Below are 16,747 nucleotides of genomic sequence, written 5' to 3' on the forward strand. Positions count from 1 at the left end.
TCTGAACTTATTAGCTCCGTACTTGGACTAAAATATAATTCAGAAATGCCTTTTGAGCATTTTTTAGGGGTTGTAAAAACTGATATTTTTCGGTTTCCCTTAATAGATCAAATGGAGCCTTTCAATATATTTAGAAATGAATTTATTTTATTCATGTGAACACAAAATGTCTCGCTGACTGTATGAATGAAAATTAACACATCACACTTGATGTAACGGTTCATAACTTTGTGAAACAGTTTTTTTTTTTATGAAATAAATAACTGATGTCCTGGTTACTGGCGTAATACGAAAAAATTAACAATGTTTAATGATTGAATTTGTAGACTACTTTGCCCAGTGTAAAAGCGAACTCAGCGCCAAAATAAAATGTGGGAAAAGGAGGAAAAGAAACCGACAGATAAACCAAACGACGAAGAAAAACACTTGCGCAAGGATGAGAATGTAGCAAACCTGAACACATTATTGAAGAAGAAGGGTGTCTGAGAGGTGAGTGAAAGAGTTCAATGGATTATAAAAGCTATTTCCCAAAGAGGTGGGTCTGGAGGCCAGACACAAGCTTCAAAGTTAGTCATGGTCAGAGAGTAGGACAGATAATTCCACACGGTAGGTAAAGGTGAAGGGTCGTCTCCCCCTGATGTGTGACAGAGAGGAATGGTAAACAAGTAAATAGAAGACACCGACTCGGGTGGCAGCAGCTCTGACAGGGGTATGGTGGGGAGGGAAGATAAGGACCACGATACACCATCAACACGAGCTCGGTCTAAATGTCGGTGTAGCTTTTAACAGATTAATGCAATTCTTTCTGCAAACAATTAGGAATTTCAAAGAAAGCAGTCAGATTTTTCAGCGTAAGTTGTTTTTCTTAACTGATTTCTAAACTATGATTCTTAATATAAGGAACTAGTGCACACAGAAGGTAAATACTCCCCACAAAAAAACTATTAAAGCTTTTGATTGGTAGACTGTGATGTAGACATCCTCGCTAGAAACATCAAAGAAGTACTACTGACTATTTAACGAAAACAAGAATAAAAATGTAAAAGGTAAGGAAGACACAAAGTCACACTGCTGTCCGCTACAAATGAACACATACAGACGGACTGGAATAGATAAATAAAGTAATAAAATAATAAAATAAAACAAAATAAAAGCAATACTTTTGGCGAAGTGACGATTGCACAAAATATTGGCAAGTCACAAAAAAGATTGGTGACAGTACTTAATAAAATTTTGCTAACCACGGAGAAAAACAACCTGATAGAGCGAACAAAAAATGTAAAGGAAGAGTGAAGTACAGTGAGTGTCCGACTCAAAATAATGTTGTATCGCAAGACATTAGAGTATTTACATTTATTTAAATGATCTCTGGAGTTGAAGATTAAAAATGCAAAACAAGGAAAGACTAGAAAAGAACAGCAAATAAAGAAAAGGGGAATGCGAATCCGACAGAAAGTTTTCTGACGAAAATGAGTAATTTTTGTGTATGACATAATTAAGAAGGCTAATTAATTTGCCGACATTCTCATCAGCGATCGTGAGAATGAAACATAATGCAGCGGTCTACTTTTAACACATGGATTTTAACGATCATGAAAACTGTAAAATTACCCGACTGATAGGTTTGGGGACGACTAGGGTTGGTTTAGAGAAGGACATTGTGTAACACGTCCAGTGGCATCTTAGAGACTTACACAAATTTCTAGATGGATTGAAATTTCAGTTACAAACTTATTTTCACTTATTAAAGCTGTCACGAATGGGTTAGTGATGGAGGCGGGGGACAAATACGAGCAAAAAAAAAAAAGAGAGAAATATATAGGGTGGGTGAGGGAGAGGTCGAGAGAGACGTGGTGTCATTAGAGACCTCCCAACTAGGAGCTCTGGACCAGCTTCCACTAGAGCCAAGAGAGTTTTGCAAGAGTCGGCTTTTTAAATCCCGGCTCGACCGAGGCATGCCGGTCCTGGCCTCCAGCATCTCCAGAAGTCAAGCCTGAAAGGACCCCAGCAGCCTGCGGATGAACGGTTAGGGACAGGCCCCGGTCCCTGGCGGGGCCACAACGGTAAGCGGTGAGGGGCCGCTGGAATCTGGCGAGGATTTCGGGTGATAAACTGTGTTATCTAAATCAATTGAAACTTCCGGGCAACGTGCGAAAGGCGGACGAAGAGTTTGCCCTGGCCTCGAGCAAGGGGGGAGTCCGTGTTGGCCTAGAGACCACGGCGACAAACACGGGATGTGCAGAATCAACCCAGGTGTTCAACGTCCACCGTTCTTGGCGCGTCGCCATGGCCGCAGCTGCAGGGCAGGTCTCTCTCTCTCCCCCTAACTCTCCCTCCGGTCTTTTTCTTCATCCCCCTTCCTTTCTCGTCCCTATTTTTCTCACTTTTCTGGATCTCTTGTAGTACTCTAGCAGTTTTTTCTCCTGTTTATGGCGAGGATCAGGTGTAACAAACTACGCTGCTTTGCTGAGCCTACCAAATCTTAGTAAATAAAAATTGTCAGCAGTCGATTATCTTTTTTTTCTCACTGTTTCCACCCCACTGATATCTCTCTCTCTCTGTCTTTCCCCATCCCTCTCTAAAAGAACTGTTTCTTTCATTGACGAGGGGTAGTGAGAAGGACGGGGGACGGTTGGGGGTAGTGGAGGATGATGCCTGTTTCCCCTTCCCTCCATCGTTGCAGGCGTCTGGTCAACAATCCCCCCCATTCCCCACTCCACACCCTGCTTATGGACACTTCGGAAAAGTGTTTGACAGCAGAGCGGAGAGGACTCGGTGGTCAAACAGGAGTTAAGGAACATTTTAAAGAGGACTTTGATCAGGCGCGCGCTGTGTCATGTGTCATGTGTCCACGCGTAACTACCCCTGACGCAAGTCCACTGCACAGGCCCACTCTGTTCATCTCATTACCATACATAAAGAGGTCCGTCTCATGTCCGTACATAAACATCTTCGTCTCATGTCTACACATACAAATGTTAGTATCATTTCCACACATTCAGATACTCGTACCATTTCAGTAACATATTTTCGCCTCATTTCCACAACATACGGGTGTTTATCTCTCCATGAGACAGATATTGTCTTATTCCCGTACATAAAGATGACCGAAAGTCTGCTACATGAATCGAAGTTTATATTGTCTTTCAAGTGTGAGAACATGAACAATTTGGGGATAACGTAGACAACTGAAAGTAATACTAAAATAAGATTGGAGGGAGTTCTTGCTGATGGAGGGAATATTTACAAAGTAGCGGGCATGTCTCCTCCCCGGACCGCGTCACCATCTTGGACCGAAAGGGATTCAAGAAGGATGAAGGAAGCTACTAAAATTGCAGATAAAACAACAAAAACACCAGCAAAAATAAAAACCAAAGCAAATCAAAACCAACCCCATCACCCAAACCTTCCGAAGGTGACATCAACTGCCGGAAGTCTACAACAATCTTGTTCAGTCAAATGCCCGGATGTCTTATCAGAAGATGCAGTTGCTGAAGAAGGTATGTCCATAGTGAGTGCTACTTCTTTATCTTACGTCATCACCTCACAAGACAGAAGACAGAAAGAAATAAAGAGTGAAGGGAACCGTAATCCTGCAAGGAAGGAGGAAGAAAGGAGGGGGGGGGGGTAATGACACAGAAAAAGGGTGGATGGGTGGATGGGGAGAGAGGGGGAGACAGACTTGTTAAATTCCGTACAGCGCGCTCGACCATTTACTCTTTTTAAAGTTGGGACAACCTTGCTTTTTCTGAAAGACTACATTCAGGTGTCATTCTTGTGGGCGTCTTCTCGTGAGCTCGAGCTGTGAGCAAGGGGGACAGGGGGAGAAGGGAGAGGGGGCGATGGGGGGGCAGGGGTTGGACTGGGAAATCTGTAACAGGTTACGCTATCAGCGTGGAACACAAATGCGCACGCAGGTGACGACGTAATGGGTCACGTGACGGCGGCACAACGCCGTGACATCGGCCCTGGCAGAGGGACGTGATGTTGGCCCAGATCGCCGCGAAGGGGAGATAACTGTTTTGTTTCGGTGTTTGTCAGAGGCCGAGCCCGGGGTTGTCTCGCGCCTGCCTGAGGCCCGTGGGGCCCTCGCACCGCGCATGCGTGCCAACTGTCATCTGCGCAGGCCTGGCCCCTCCCCTGCTCTTGTGCGCCTGCGCCGAGAGGCCAGATTGGCTCTGGGCAAGGCTCAAGGGAGACCAGCTTAGCGCCTTCGCGCCAAAATACCTCCCGCAGGTGGCGGGGCAACCAGGTAGGTTTCTCGTACCTCTGTGGACACAACCTCCGTGTTTTAGGCTGGTTGGAGTTTTCAGAGGAAAGGTAGAAACCATACATCTACGTCTCCCCCTCCTCAGTTTTTATTTTGTTTCGGTTTTTTTTTTGGAGAGAAGGAGGGAGGAGAGGACCGTGTAAAAGTAGTTTAACCATGCAACAAATATAGAGAGGACCCTTCTGTATGGTTCAGAGTTTCATGGGGAGGGAATAATTTTTATAACGTTGATAGAAAGCTTGTAATTTTGTCCTCAATTCAAATTTTTATAAGCATCGTTTATATTTGGTTATATACGTATGAATATTAATTAATTAATAATCTAGTAAAAATTTGAGAAACAATGTCTTAACGCTAGTAGAACATTAACATCAAACAACAGTACAAGCAGACTCATTGAATAAGCAGCCTACGAATGCAAGCATGAAAACGAACAGGACGCATTATATAAGGGTAGGTAACAGGCACTGAAGCACACACAAACACGCGCACGCACTCACGCACGCACACACGAATATGCACGAAGCAGATGGCAATCACGAATCGCTTGCTGACACCCAACTCACCATTAACGGCCGGGAAACGAAGGACGCAAAGAAAAGGCCGCCCAACACTTGGCTAGTATTTGGCCTGGGATTCTGGCCCGCCTGGTAACTCATCATCGCCACAAAATGTCAGAATGCTCATCCCGACACCACGCACCCGGCGAACCCGCAGCCAGCGGCCGGAGGTTTGCCAATCCTGCCAGCGAGAGTGAGGTCTGTCCCCCGCCATTAATGGGGGCGCTGCTTTATAACCCACACTGCTGCAAGGGCCCCAGCCCTTGACAGGGACATAGGAAATGAAATGACAAAGGAGGGAACAATAACCCTCCCAAAACATTTTTGAAGGATACAGTTTGCTTGTTCTTTGTCGGGTAGGTTTGCGTGTGCGCGCGTGCGTGCCTGTGAGAATAGAGAGAAGGTGAGTGTGTGTATGTGTGTGTGTTAGGGTGTTGCTGCTCAGTTTGTCTGATGATTAATTTTCTGGACCAGACAGTTTTGTTTTAAAGAAACTGAAAGTGAGTGAAAAATTAAAATAAAGACGGGACAGATTAAAGAGTGGTAAAGAAGAGTGAAAACACAACTGCCACCTCTCTCACACACTCACATATATAAAGCAAACTAACCTGTTTGTTTTATGTGTAGATTTACGTACGGTATTCTGTATTAGTTACACATTTCTCTCTGTGCTGGCTGTGTATGTGTGTAATTGTGAGTGAGAGAGCGGACAACGATACCCTACATGCAGCCACCCGCTTCTACACGTGTCTATCATTAGAGTGACCGGGTGTGATCTACAGATAACATTTACAGTCCATCAGAGTCGTGTTTGCTGTGAAGAGAGAGAAGGAGGTTTGGATGTGAAAGAAATGCATTTTAATATTCATCAACCTCCCATTGCGAGTTGCACGCGCCGACATTGGTAGGCGAAGCACATTAGGAAAACAAACAACAATGTGGAAGCAGCAATAAACAATCGCAGAAAACTCTACTTTGATGAAGGAGGCTTGAACCGGCCGCTGTTTACACTTAATGGGAAAGAGTCTCACGGGAAACGAGAGAAGATAACTCAATGTTTCTGCAAATTGGGAAGAGAGTGCGAGTGGCTTTCCCTTGTAAACGCTGACGTCACGTGCAGAAAATGACCCCCTCCCCCACCCCAAAAAAAAAAGAAAAAATATTTAAATAGTGAACTGAAAAGAAAACGATAACTAATGAACGGAAAAATGGTTATTTCTCTCCCTTTTACTTCCCATGCTGCCTCGATTATTAACAAGCGATGAAAAAAAACTGATATATGTATATATAAACTTATTAACTTATGTATATTGAACACTCCAGTGGTAAACCTGTTAAAATTTTTGTGACATGTCAGGTACGGTCCCAGGTGTCTCTTGCAGACTAAACTCCGTTTACAATCTAAAGGCCCGGAGGGTGTGATGACCACACCGAGGAGATAAGTCTTTGCAGACAAAGGGCAGTGTCTGCTCTTTTGAATGACATAAACCTTGATTCATTCGAAAGGATTTTTTCAATGCTGAAAATGACTGAGTTATGAGAATTGTGTAAAACAAATTTTTGAAACACCCGAAACAATATGTGACGGGAGGTTGCGAAGGGTGGGGTCGGGGGGTCAGTGCCCCCGGCTGTGGAACAGAATGCTGTAGCAAATTTCCAGGCCATTAATCTAATCTGGGAAGGTAAAGTAGACAGAAGTGGACGAATAGGTTCCGCCTTTCTCATGCCATTCCCTAGACACGGTGAACCATTCCGTATGGCCACTAGGCCACGAGACTTGTCATTTTTACATGTCAAACAGATGAGCAAGCTAAGTGTGTCTTCGACTACGGTTTTGAGCTCCAGGAGCATCGATTCCAATTCGAACCACCAGAAACACAGTAGTGTGACAAGATTTTATTATGTCAGCTCCTTTAAAAGGTCTTTACTAATGCATTTAAAACAACTGGCCCCGGTCCCCTCCCTTCAACCGGCGGGCAATGTGTCGTGTGGACAGCACTTCACTGGAAATGCGGAAATGGCGGGTCTTCAAAGCCCTGAGTGTGGCCCCTGTGACGCCGCGCCGGCTTGGCAGGACCGCAAGACAATGCAGGGTATGTGCCGTTGACCTTAAGGGATGCTGGGACTTGGCGGGTGAAGACGCAGGCGGAAGCAGTTAGCCGCTCCCTGTTGCCCATCGCTGATGGCAGGAGTCAGCGACTGTAGTCAGCAGCGGAGCCAGCACCGTCCTTTGACCAGCAGTTTGCTTGGCTAACACCACGGAGACGACGAGTCTGCCAGGCGGGGCCCTTTGGTCCTGGGCTTCTTTCTGTCTACTAGGGTGCTCGCTCTACCCTGCCCTTTCGGTCTGAAGTCTGAGCTCATTGGACAAAGTTTAGAATTTGCCCCTGCACATTTTTCTTGAGGGAAGGAGACGGTTTCAAAGAGAACTAGAGAAAAAAGACAGAACGAATGCCTGATGCTCGTGAGATGAACTGAGTGGTTGTTTTAAAGGTAGAATATGTGTTTGTGTGTCTGAGACAGGGATAGGTCTGCGCGCTAGCGTGTGTGTCTATCTGAATGTCAAACAAATGAGGAAGGTGGAAAATGACAAACATAGAAGGAAAACTGTGAATTCTTCCCAGACCTTTCACAAGTGTGAATTTACTATCAACCCCAGCGACAGCAGAGAGTAGACGATGCGTGTTACTAAAGCTGAAACCTAAAACTGTATTCACGTACAGATGGCCAGCCAGCCAGCCAGCCAGCCAGCCAACCATACTGACTCGAGTTTGTCAAGTAAAAGCCAACTGAAGATTGGAAGTGATTGTGGAACAGCCTGCAGAACTAGGTTCACGATCTCAGAATCTAGTGATAATGAAAATGAACACGATAGACTCTTACAGTATAATGTTCCAGAAACTTTTGTTTCCCCCTCCCCATCACCTCTACCGGGTTGTTGTGGGTTGAGTAGGGACAGGGAAATAGTTCTAATCTCTACATCTTTATAACGAGAAAATATATTGCTGATTCGATGAGCATTAGCTTCACCAAAAGACATAATTAATTCTAGACAGCTACGTTGTAGTCTCTAGATAACTTTAGTCAGATGAGTCCAGTTCTGCATGACTGTCGCGATACCAGTCACCAGACTTGTGGGCCGTTCAGTCCCAAGCTGTGGCTATGCCCTCCACCCTCTGTCTTATGTTCTTCAAGTTCGGCCATGACTACTGAGTTAAGAGAATTTGGCGCAAGCACTTGTGAAAATCTTGACACAGATTCGGGGGGAGATAAGACATACTCACAGATAACCTGACTTATTCAAGGGGAAACACTTGCAGAGCGTTTGACACAGCTGAGAGGGTGTGTACCAGTCGAGACGTTGACACATTTTGTTTTTAGACAGAATATTTGCACATCATTTGGTGAAAATACTTTCGGAGGTGCTAGGACAGTCCGTGGCAGAGAACTGGATGTTCGCACGGTGATCGGCGGAGACATCCTTCGAGGCGAATACCTCATGTAGTTGTCTCCTACAGACGACAGCCACTGGGGTCCTCCCTCCCGTCATTCGAATCGATTTCCTGGTTCTTGTTCTCGTCTCGCCATCTATCTAAAACACACTTCGAGATATGAAGTCTCGACATGGACAATCTCAGCTGGTAGCAGATGCACAGAAGCAGACGGGAAGACACCGTCTTAAACACACTTCGAAGTATGGAGTCCAGACACGGAGAATCTCAGCTGGTAGCAGGTGACTGCTGCGGGTTTGGAGATCCGCTCTGGTCGGCAGTCGGGATCTTCACCTGGACGCCATTCTTCTAGTCATCGCTTTTTTCTTTCCTCAGAACAGAGGGGGAGAAGTGCACACTTAAACCCCGTTTGTGGTGGCTAGAGGCGACTTCCGAGGATTTAATCAGAATACCTCCGGTGTGCACCCCCGGTGTGGTCTCACGCACGTCCACGACGCCATCAACCGCTGTGCCTGCCTCTGGGTCGCTGTCGGCGACAGGGATGGAGACTGAGACGTGGTCCTCAACAAATTGGACTGTGACATTGTCTGGAGATCGCCTTTTATGTTTGCAGCAGTTGAGCAAGAAGCGGAACAGGTGGAAACGCTTGCTCTGGACGAAGTCTTCATACGTTTCATCTTTGTGGACAAGAATCGCCAGACAGCGCGTGAGTCGTAAACGCTGCCGGGGGCTGTAGTGTTCAGCGTTCACATGAAAGGTGGAATCAGAGGGCGAGTCGGGGGCTGGCATTTGGATCATTCGGTTGAAGATGATTTGCGCCGTTTCGGCGTGGCCGTTTCGCAATTGTCTGTAGGACGGAAAAATAGAAGAGAAAGTCTTGAAAACAGAAGGGAAAGTCTGTCTGACTATTTGCTGTTCTTTGTTTTTGTCTGTCCGTCTAACTTCCTCTTCTCTTTACTTCCTTTCTCATGGTATAATGGCCAAAAGGATTATGTTAAACCTAAGCGATTGTTCAAGTCAACCCAACCTATTAGTCTGACTAAGAATAACTATAAAATTCCACAAACGTAGCACTTTTAACAATTTTTAGAAAAATGCAATTAGCTTATTCCCACTGAGGAAGTCATTTGTTTCCATTTGAGAAGTTAAATTCCAGAAAAATGGGGTTTAGATGTCATTTTGAAATTCTCAAATCATGTTAGGGTTATGCATTAAATTGCTTCAATTCAGGGGACATAAGTATCTCTATGGTACATACAAAAAGAAGCGCGCATTCATAAGGAGGGTGACAGAAAGTTGATAATTACAGAGAGGCATCACTGCTCAGCATAATAATCAGTGTTACCCATCACACACAAATATTAAAAGTTAGCGAATTAAGTTGTTATCTGTTATATATCAATGTTAGTATCCACTGATACACATGAAATACTGCAATAGTCAATGTCTTCCAAATCATATATAGCATGCAAGTCAATTAATAATAATAAAGGATGTAGGTGGCTGATGGGTAGTGCTTGCGGACTTCTGCTTCAATAAATTAATTTGACCCCTCAACCTCAAAAACAACACTTTGGCAAAGGACTGAAGATGGAGACAGACAGACAGACAGACAGACAGACAGACAGACAGACAGACAGACAGACAGACAGACAGACAGACAGACAGACAGACAGACAGACAGACAGACAGACAGACAGACAGAAGAGCGTTAACCTTCTTTCACAACAGTAGACGAGAGCTGACACTATAGTCATCAAGCTGATAAGGATGACCAACACCCAGATCCAGTGGACCTCTTCTTTCTGCTTGGTCTCTTCTGTGAACAGTGAGCAGTACAACAGTAAACATGCCCTGGTCTAACGAAACCCTTACTGCACAGCTTTAATAAATTTTCACTCATGCATTTAAATCCCGCAAGTTCATGCAAATCAGCTGTCTGAACTCAAAAGAAAACAAACAAACAAACAAACAAAAACAACTGACGGATAAACAAAAGTAAGCCGAACAAAGGCTATGTGATTGAGGTAGGTCTTGTTTACGCAATACAGGGACAGCCATGAACACAATCGTTCAGAATGTTCGTCCTTTTGGAGAGCTGCGCTGTCATCATAGATTACAGGTAAACGGAGACCCATGGTCATAGGGGAGTGACATCCGAGCGCCTCCAGAGCTTCTCTCTCTCTCGCTACCTTACTTCAAGATGGGAATCACCACCTTTCTAAAATACTTTATCTGAAACCAGCATCTTGTGATTGTCTGTATTTCCTCCTCTTCCTTATCGGACACTATTTGGCGGGAGTAAAATGGATCCTCACCCTCGTCCTCACCCCATTCCTCGTGATAAAAAGTGTTCGCTCTACCTACTGCTCGTTGTTCTACAGGTCAAGGGAGAGAACTCTATATAACGTCGCGATCGGCAGGCCTTTGCTGCAAGTTGCCTCCCTTGTTTTGTCGCTCCACGTACAATCTTCCCTCATTAAAGTTGTCTACTCAGAACATGCTGAGCGTAACAAGGAGGGTGAGTGACTTCTGTTACAATGTTGTTATAATACTCCAAATTACGCTTTAGTGTTGTTTTCAAAATTTTTTTTGTTTGTTTAGCTAGATAAATGCTCATTTTCACTAGAATTTAGATTTTTTTCTATTTTACCACATCATTTTCTTTAAAGTTTTTTTCGAAAAATTAAAAAAAATTTAGAGTTGTGTCAAATTAATGCCACATTTAAGGGCGTAGTTTTTTCTCTCAAGTTAATGTAAAAATACACGGTAAGATTGTTTTGATTTTTTTCCCTCTTCTGTTCACACAAACCAAAGCGGTAGCTTATTTTGAAACACACGCGTAGATGACCACTAGATGTGCAGGTCACGTGGTAAGTGTTTTCTCTACACAACTGTTGCTGCAACGGAATACAGACAACAGTCGTATGCGTTTCATACTCTTGACAGAATGGAATCGGCTCCTGAAGCAGTCTGTAGCTTTAGTCAAAATGGCCGCTTTGCACAGCAAAAAGCTAGCTATTTTTTTTTTTTTTAAGGAGGGAGGGGTATTAAACGATGATCATGTATGTGGTAACATATTTTCTTTGTTTTGAGAAATGATATCGTGCACTGAACTTTACTCACTCCTTTAAAACACACAGCACACCCCTAAGCCATCTGTCCCCATCCATTCCAAGTGCTGATGTCTGCTTACTTGGTGACAGAGCTTCAGTCAGGGGGCAGTTTTCCAGGCAGTCCCCAGTCACTGAACTACAGCCGCACTGGCAGAGGTCCGAACACTTGTTTATGCAGTCTTCGCCCCACATGTTAGGTGGGCAAGCTGAGTAAGACAAACGATAAAATTTCAAAAATAAGCAAAACAGAAAAGTAATAAAATAGGGATCCTTCCCTACCACCCAAACTACACAAAACTAGATTCATACATCAACTCAAAGGTAGTCAGATTTTGCAAAATACGCGGTCAAAAAAATATTGGGAGGAAAATTCCAAGGAAAAAGTCTGTGAAAGTTTGCGCGCACTGCGCCATGTTTGAATAGAATATTATGATGGTAGAAACATTTTGAAAGCATTTGAAGGCTGCATTACAATCATATTTGAAACACAATAAGCCATGCTACACATGGCATCGTGATAATTTATATAATCTGATTTTGGATATATGCAGAGGGGAAAAACCGTATCATCATCGTCGTCGTCGTCGCCGCCGTCGTCGTGAAATGGTGACAGAATCCAAAAACTAAAGTAAACTAAAATAAAATAAAGTAAAATAAATGGATGGACAGATCGTACTGTTTTGTGCCTGTCTCCTCGGTCTCGTCGTACCTGGGCATCGACCGCATCCTTGACTGCAGTTCAGACCTTTGGAGACCTCAGGGCAGGCTTTTTTTCGCATTTAACAATAAAAATGAATGCACAATTTGTAAAGCGCATACTGACACTCCTAAGGAGTTTGCTCTTAGCGCTTAAGAACAAGAACGAAACATAGACAGCATACGAGGGACAGGAAAACAAACAAATAACATATGAACTTTAAAAGAATAAACAACCGTACTAAACAAAGAATAAAATAAAATACACAAAACACAAAGAGGAACCAAACAACAGGAACAAGAGCTGAGAGTAAGTAACATGATATTGAAAAAGGAAAGGTGTGAAAAAAGACTAGCATTTCATAAGTTTAGCTCAAACAGCCATATATTTAATTAAAAAAACCCTAAAAGCTATTGAATAGGGCATCTTTCCGCAGTACGTGCAGTCTGGTCGGTTCAAGTTTTGGGAAAATACCAAATTCTATGGGATTGAAGGGACGCTACTCGTACCTGCCTCGCAGCTGACGCCGTAAAAGCCAGGCTGACATCCCCTGGTGCACTCCTCCAATGCCGCCAGGCAGGACTGAGCGAAGCACCTTCCACATGTCTTGGGGCACCCGGACGGCGTCACTTCTAGCGTTGGACAGAATTTATTTACATGCCAGTTACAAACACAATATAAAGAGCTGCATCGTCTTGTAAGAGATGAGAGAATGTGATTCACGATGTTACTCTGAAAAATGTAAAAGTGCACCTATGCACAGTCGAGAAAAAGAGCCAAATGCAAGACAGATTAAAGAACAATATAATAAAATAAAAAGCAGAAGTAAACGAAAAGAAGAAAAAGAGAAAAAAAGGAAAAGATGAGAAAAGAAAAATAAAACTCTAAAAAAGCAGAACTCAACAATGAATGAAAGGAAAGAGAAGAAGCACTAGTGATGGCGACTGTGAAAACAGACTTACTTACATCACAGCGCCTTCCACAGTAGCCGGCCTTACACTGACCGCTGACGCAATCTCCGGTGTCGCCGTCACACGTGATCAGACAGAAGCCGCAGGTCTCCCGGCAGTCCCGTCCATACCTGCCCTCCTCACATTCTGACATCACAAGGTGTGTCTACTATTAATTTTTACCTCTATCCCCCATTCTCTTCTCTTCCTCCTCCTCCTCGTTCCCCCCCCCACCCTCACACACCTTAAGACACACCGAGAAAAAGATCGTAAACAGCGCTCACTTCATATCCACAGGGAACAAAACGCTACTTACTTGCATATGGTATTCAAAACAAAGAGGATTCTCTTACTTTAGACTGCACTTACTCATCTGACACTTTCCATGAAACCATTGGAATCCTGATTGACATCCATGGGGGCAGACCCCTGAGACTGGATTACAAGGGGTGTTAAAGATACAGTTGCACCGGCGGGAACATCCTGGACCCCAAGTCAGGTTTTTGCACACTGAAGACAGACAAGAAAAAAACCCCCCAAAAAACAAGTGTAAAGAACAACAAAAGCATTAGCAGATTTACCTCACATCAGCATCGCACCGTCTTTCCCCCACCCCACCCTTCCCCCTAGGATAGGACAATGACAGCGACGACGACAACCAAACAAAAGTGTAAGGAGGGAACCAAACTCAAACACCAAGACCGTCATTGATTGTCTGTTGCCATAGTGACTCACGTTCGCTGCAAAACGTTGCTGGATCGTATCCAGGCGTGCAGCCAGAGCGGCAGTATCCAGTGACGTCATCGCACGCTTCGAGGGGATCCTTGCAACGGCATCGTCTGTGGCAGTCGTAGCCATGGAAGCCGTGCGGGCAGGCTGCACGGAATTTGTTGTGATTTGTTAGAATGTATTTGTGTTCACATGTACTTCTTATCCTTTCCGACTATAACAAGTTTTTTTTCTCTCTTGCAGCATTTCCTGTCTTCCCTACGATATGCGCAAAGAGTTTTCCAGTTGATGAGATACAACTATTAACGTAGGTTATATTCTTTTTTTCTCTTTAAATGACATTGTATGGCAACCAGCTTAGCTTTAGCTCCAGAAAACTTTTAAAAATGTGGTCGCACACTCCTTCACATAACCCTCCTTCACACGTTACACCCCTCCCCGATCAACAGGGTAAAATAACTTTCTCTCGGTGAATGCCCGCAAAAAATACTTCTTTGTCAAAGGATTTTTTCAGCATGAAGACTATAAAAAGTTTAATTCGCGTAATGTTTGCCTAAACTATAAAGAAAATAGGGGTGGGGATGGATAGAAAAGCAGACGTGTCCTGACTGTAAACAAATATTCGCAGGTGCACCGAAGCACAGGTCTGCGAACGTTCCTAATAATGACTGCCGACTTGGGGTCACGTGAAGGCTACCAGACACCTGGCATGTCAACAAACATTATTTACAGCAGCGGTGCAGGCTTTATTTACACACCTGGCAAGCACGCGCCGCTCCACTGATCGCAAGGTCTGTTCTGGCACCTGTCGCTGCAAGGCCTCCTGCAGCCTGGGGGGTCATACCGGTGTTTCGGACACACCTGACTGGCTACGAGAAGTAGTAATATGATAATCTGGCTTTAGTTTTTGATGATGAATGTACGATACAACAAATAGAGATACAAACAACATGCAAACGCATGTGTAGCAAGCAACAAGTATGTCTTTCCAATAATAACGACTGCGAGAGGTTTGATGTCTTCAGTTCACAAGCATTCGTTCACTTTGCAAGTGAACGGGTGAAAGCTAGCAGAAAATTTCTTGCTTGGTGCATGACTGAGAAGTAAGGTGACAAGAAAGAAAAACTGAGATGACCGTACAGAAAGAAATTCAAAAAGGAAAAAGAGAAGATTAAAAGAAGACGGGGACACAGAGCACCTGACCACTTACTGAAGATTCTCAAGTATCGGATGACCAGAGGACCGCGACAACGTAGCACGACAGATGTGGTGTTGGTCAAGCAGACGAAAGAGTGCCTCAAGCGGTCTTCTCTTCCAGTCCGGAACCGTGGCCATGGGTCGGGTAGACAAGTCGTATTTCCAGCCTGCACCATCATGTTGACCTCTGACCTGGTTTCTGCCAAAGTATTATCAGTAGGTAACTGTTGTAAGTGCATGCACCTGCTCTCTCTGCGCGCGCACACACACATACAACTACTAATTTTTGCCAGAAAGCCTCAAAACAGAAGTGAGAAACCAAGCAACATCTCAAGCCCAAACAACAGACGGAAAAAGGATTGCACCTGCAGTAGGAGTGTATGTCTCACCTGAGCACAAGGTGATCTCTACTCGAATATTGCTGAAGAACTGTCTGAAGAAGAAGGTGAAGGTGACTTCAGTCTTGTCGTCGCCTAACCTCTTGTGGGTGACGCTGTTGATGTCGGAAAGTATCAGTTCACTGCCTACCTGTATCACCACTCGTGAACGGTCTTGTATTTCAGTTTCTGTTGCCTGTTGTACTCGACCTTTTTTCCAGGAGAAAAAAGTCTCAGCCTTAGTAGACTACAGGACTCTGTAGCGTTTTGAATAAATGTAATACGACGGTGTGAAACCTTGATTATAGTGGGAAAGGAATGAGTTGGTCTACTTTAAGATTTTAATCCGAGTAAATATGCGCTTACCGTCCCTGAAAAGGAGGATAGCGAGGATATGTAGGTAGATTAATTGACAGGTACACCACACCATGGTGTGAAGCCTCGCTCTGGAACACACACAAACAAACACTACAATTCTCTGTCATAGCCTTCTACGTTGCTGTCGCTTTCTCATTTTAATACATTGTTCTGTTTTCCTGGTTTATTTCATTTTTAAATGTTGTGTTATAATGTTCTGTATTTTTATCGTTTTAAATATTTTTCAAATTTTTTAAAATCTGTTTCCCTGCATCTGTTTCACTTCTGTTCAGATCAGGTATTGAACACAATCGTGGTGGAGACACTTGGATACTAAAGGTGACACAACGCTGTACAGGTGTTCATATTCATCTCCACATACTGCCCAGGTGGTTTGAAACCAGACTTAAAGATGGAATCAGCAGCACAGACGCTAGAAAACATTTTGTTTTTCGCTCTGAGAGGATTTGACCACGCTGCACGTGCATGTTAGGCTAACAGTGAAGGTTACCTGCATTGGGCAGAGCTGAGAGATTGTCATGTCCTCGGGATGATGTTCATCTTGTGACTGTTCACTGTTCATTGTGACTCGGCAAATGACTGCAGCCTCGCCCTGACGTCACCAACAAGGATAGATTGCATTTTGCGTCAGTGAGACGTCATGAGTGTCGTCAGTCTTTGGCAACTCTCCGCCACGGTGTCGCGCCGCACGTCGTTTAGTTCATGGTCGTGTGTGGTTCAAGTCGTTGGTGTAGATAACTGGCTGCTCCCACATCTACTTCACTTTACATTTTAAGTTTAGTTCATTTTGCTTATCCTTCTCGTAACCGCTCCAGGGAAAATCTTCAAACACTGATGATTTCTTAGGTGTCCAGCAGGTTTAGGTCTTGACCAAGGGAAGTAATCAATATCGTGCAGAAAAAATGTTTTCATAGGTTATGTCCCTTACATTACAAAGTACCCAAACGTCTCTGCACAATTTTATTTGTCCCTTTGCCTCTGCTTCTCGGACTCTTTTCACCCGTTTGTGTCCCTTGCATAC

General features: G+C 44.1%; 1 protein-coding gene across 1 annotated transcript; it reads right to left on the bottom strand.

Moving 5' to 3' along the window:
* Positions 1-6,711: 6,711 nt before the first annotated feature.
* On the bottom strand, positions 6,712-16,456 carry LOC112567230 (multiple epidermal growth factor-like domains protein 10). The gene is made up of 13 exons (XM_025243843.1): positions 16,217-16,456; positions 15,715-15,794; positions 15,361-15,558; positions 14,985-15,170; positions 14,533-14,643; positions 13,781-13,921; positions 13,415-13,555; positions 13,058-13,192; positions 12,605-12,727; positions 12,075-12,164; positions 11,479-11,604; positions 9,999-10,101; positions 6,712-9,129 (listed from the first exon to the last, which is right to left on the bottom strand). Exons 2-13 carry the CDS (start codon positions 15,776-15,778, stop codon positions 8,631-8,633), a joined length of 1,917 nt encoding a protein of 638 aa, XP_025099628.1. The 5' UTR covers positions 15,779-15,794; positions 16,217-16,456; the 3' UTR covers positions 6,712-8,630.
* Positions 16,457-16,747: the final 291 nt, after the last annotated feature.

The sequence above is a fragment of the Pomacea canaliculata genome, linkage group LG6 (assembly GCF_003073045.1).
Source record: "Pomacea canaliculata isolate SZHN2017 linkage group LG6, ASM307304v1, whole genome shotgun sequence".
Classification (NCBI taxonomy): Eukaryota; Metazoa; Mollusca; class Gastropoda; order Architaenioglossa; family Ampullariidae; genus Pomacea; species Pomacea canaliculata.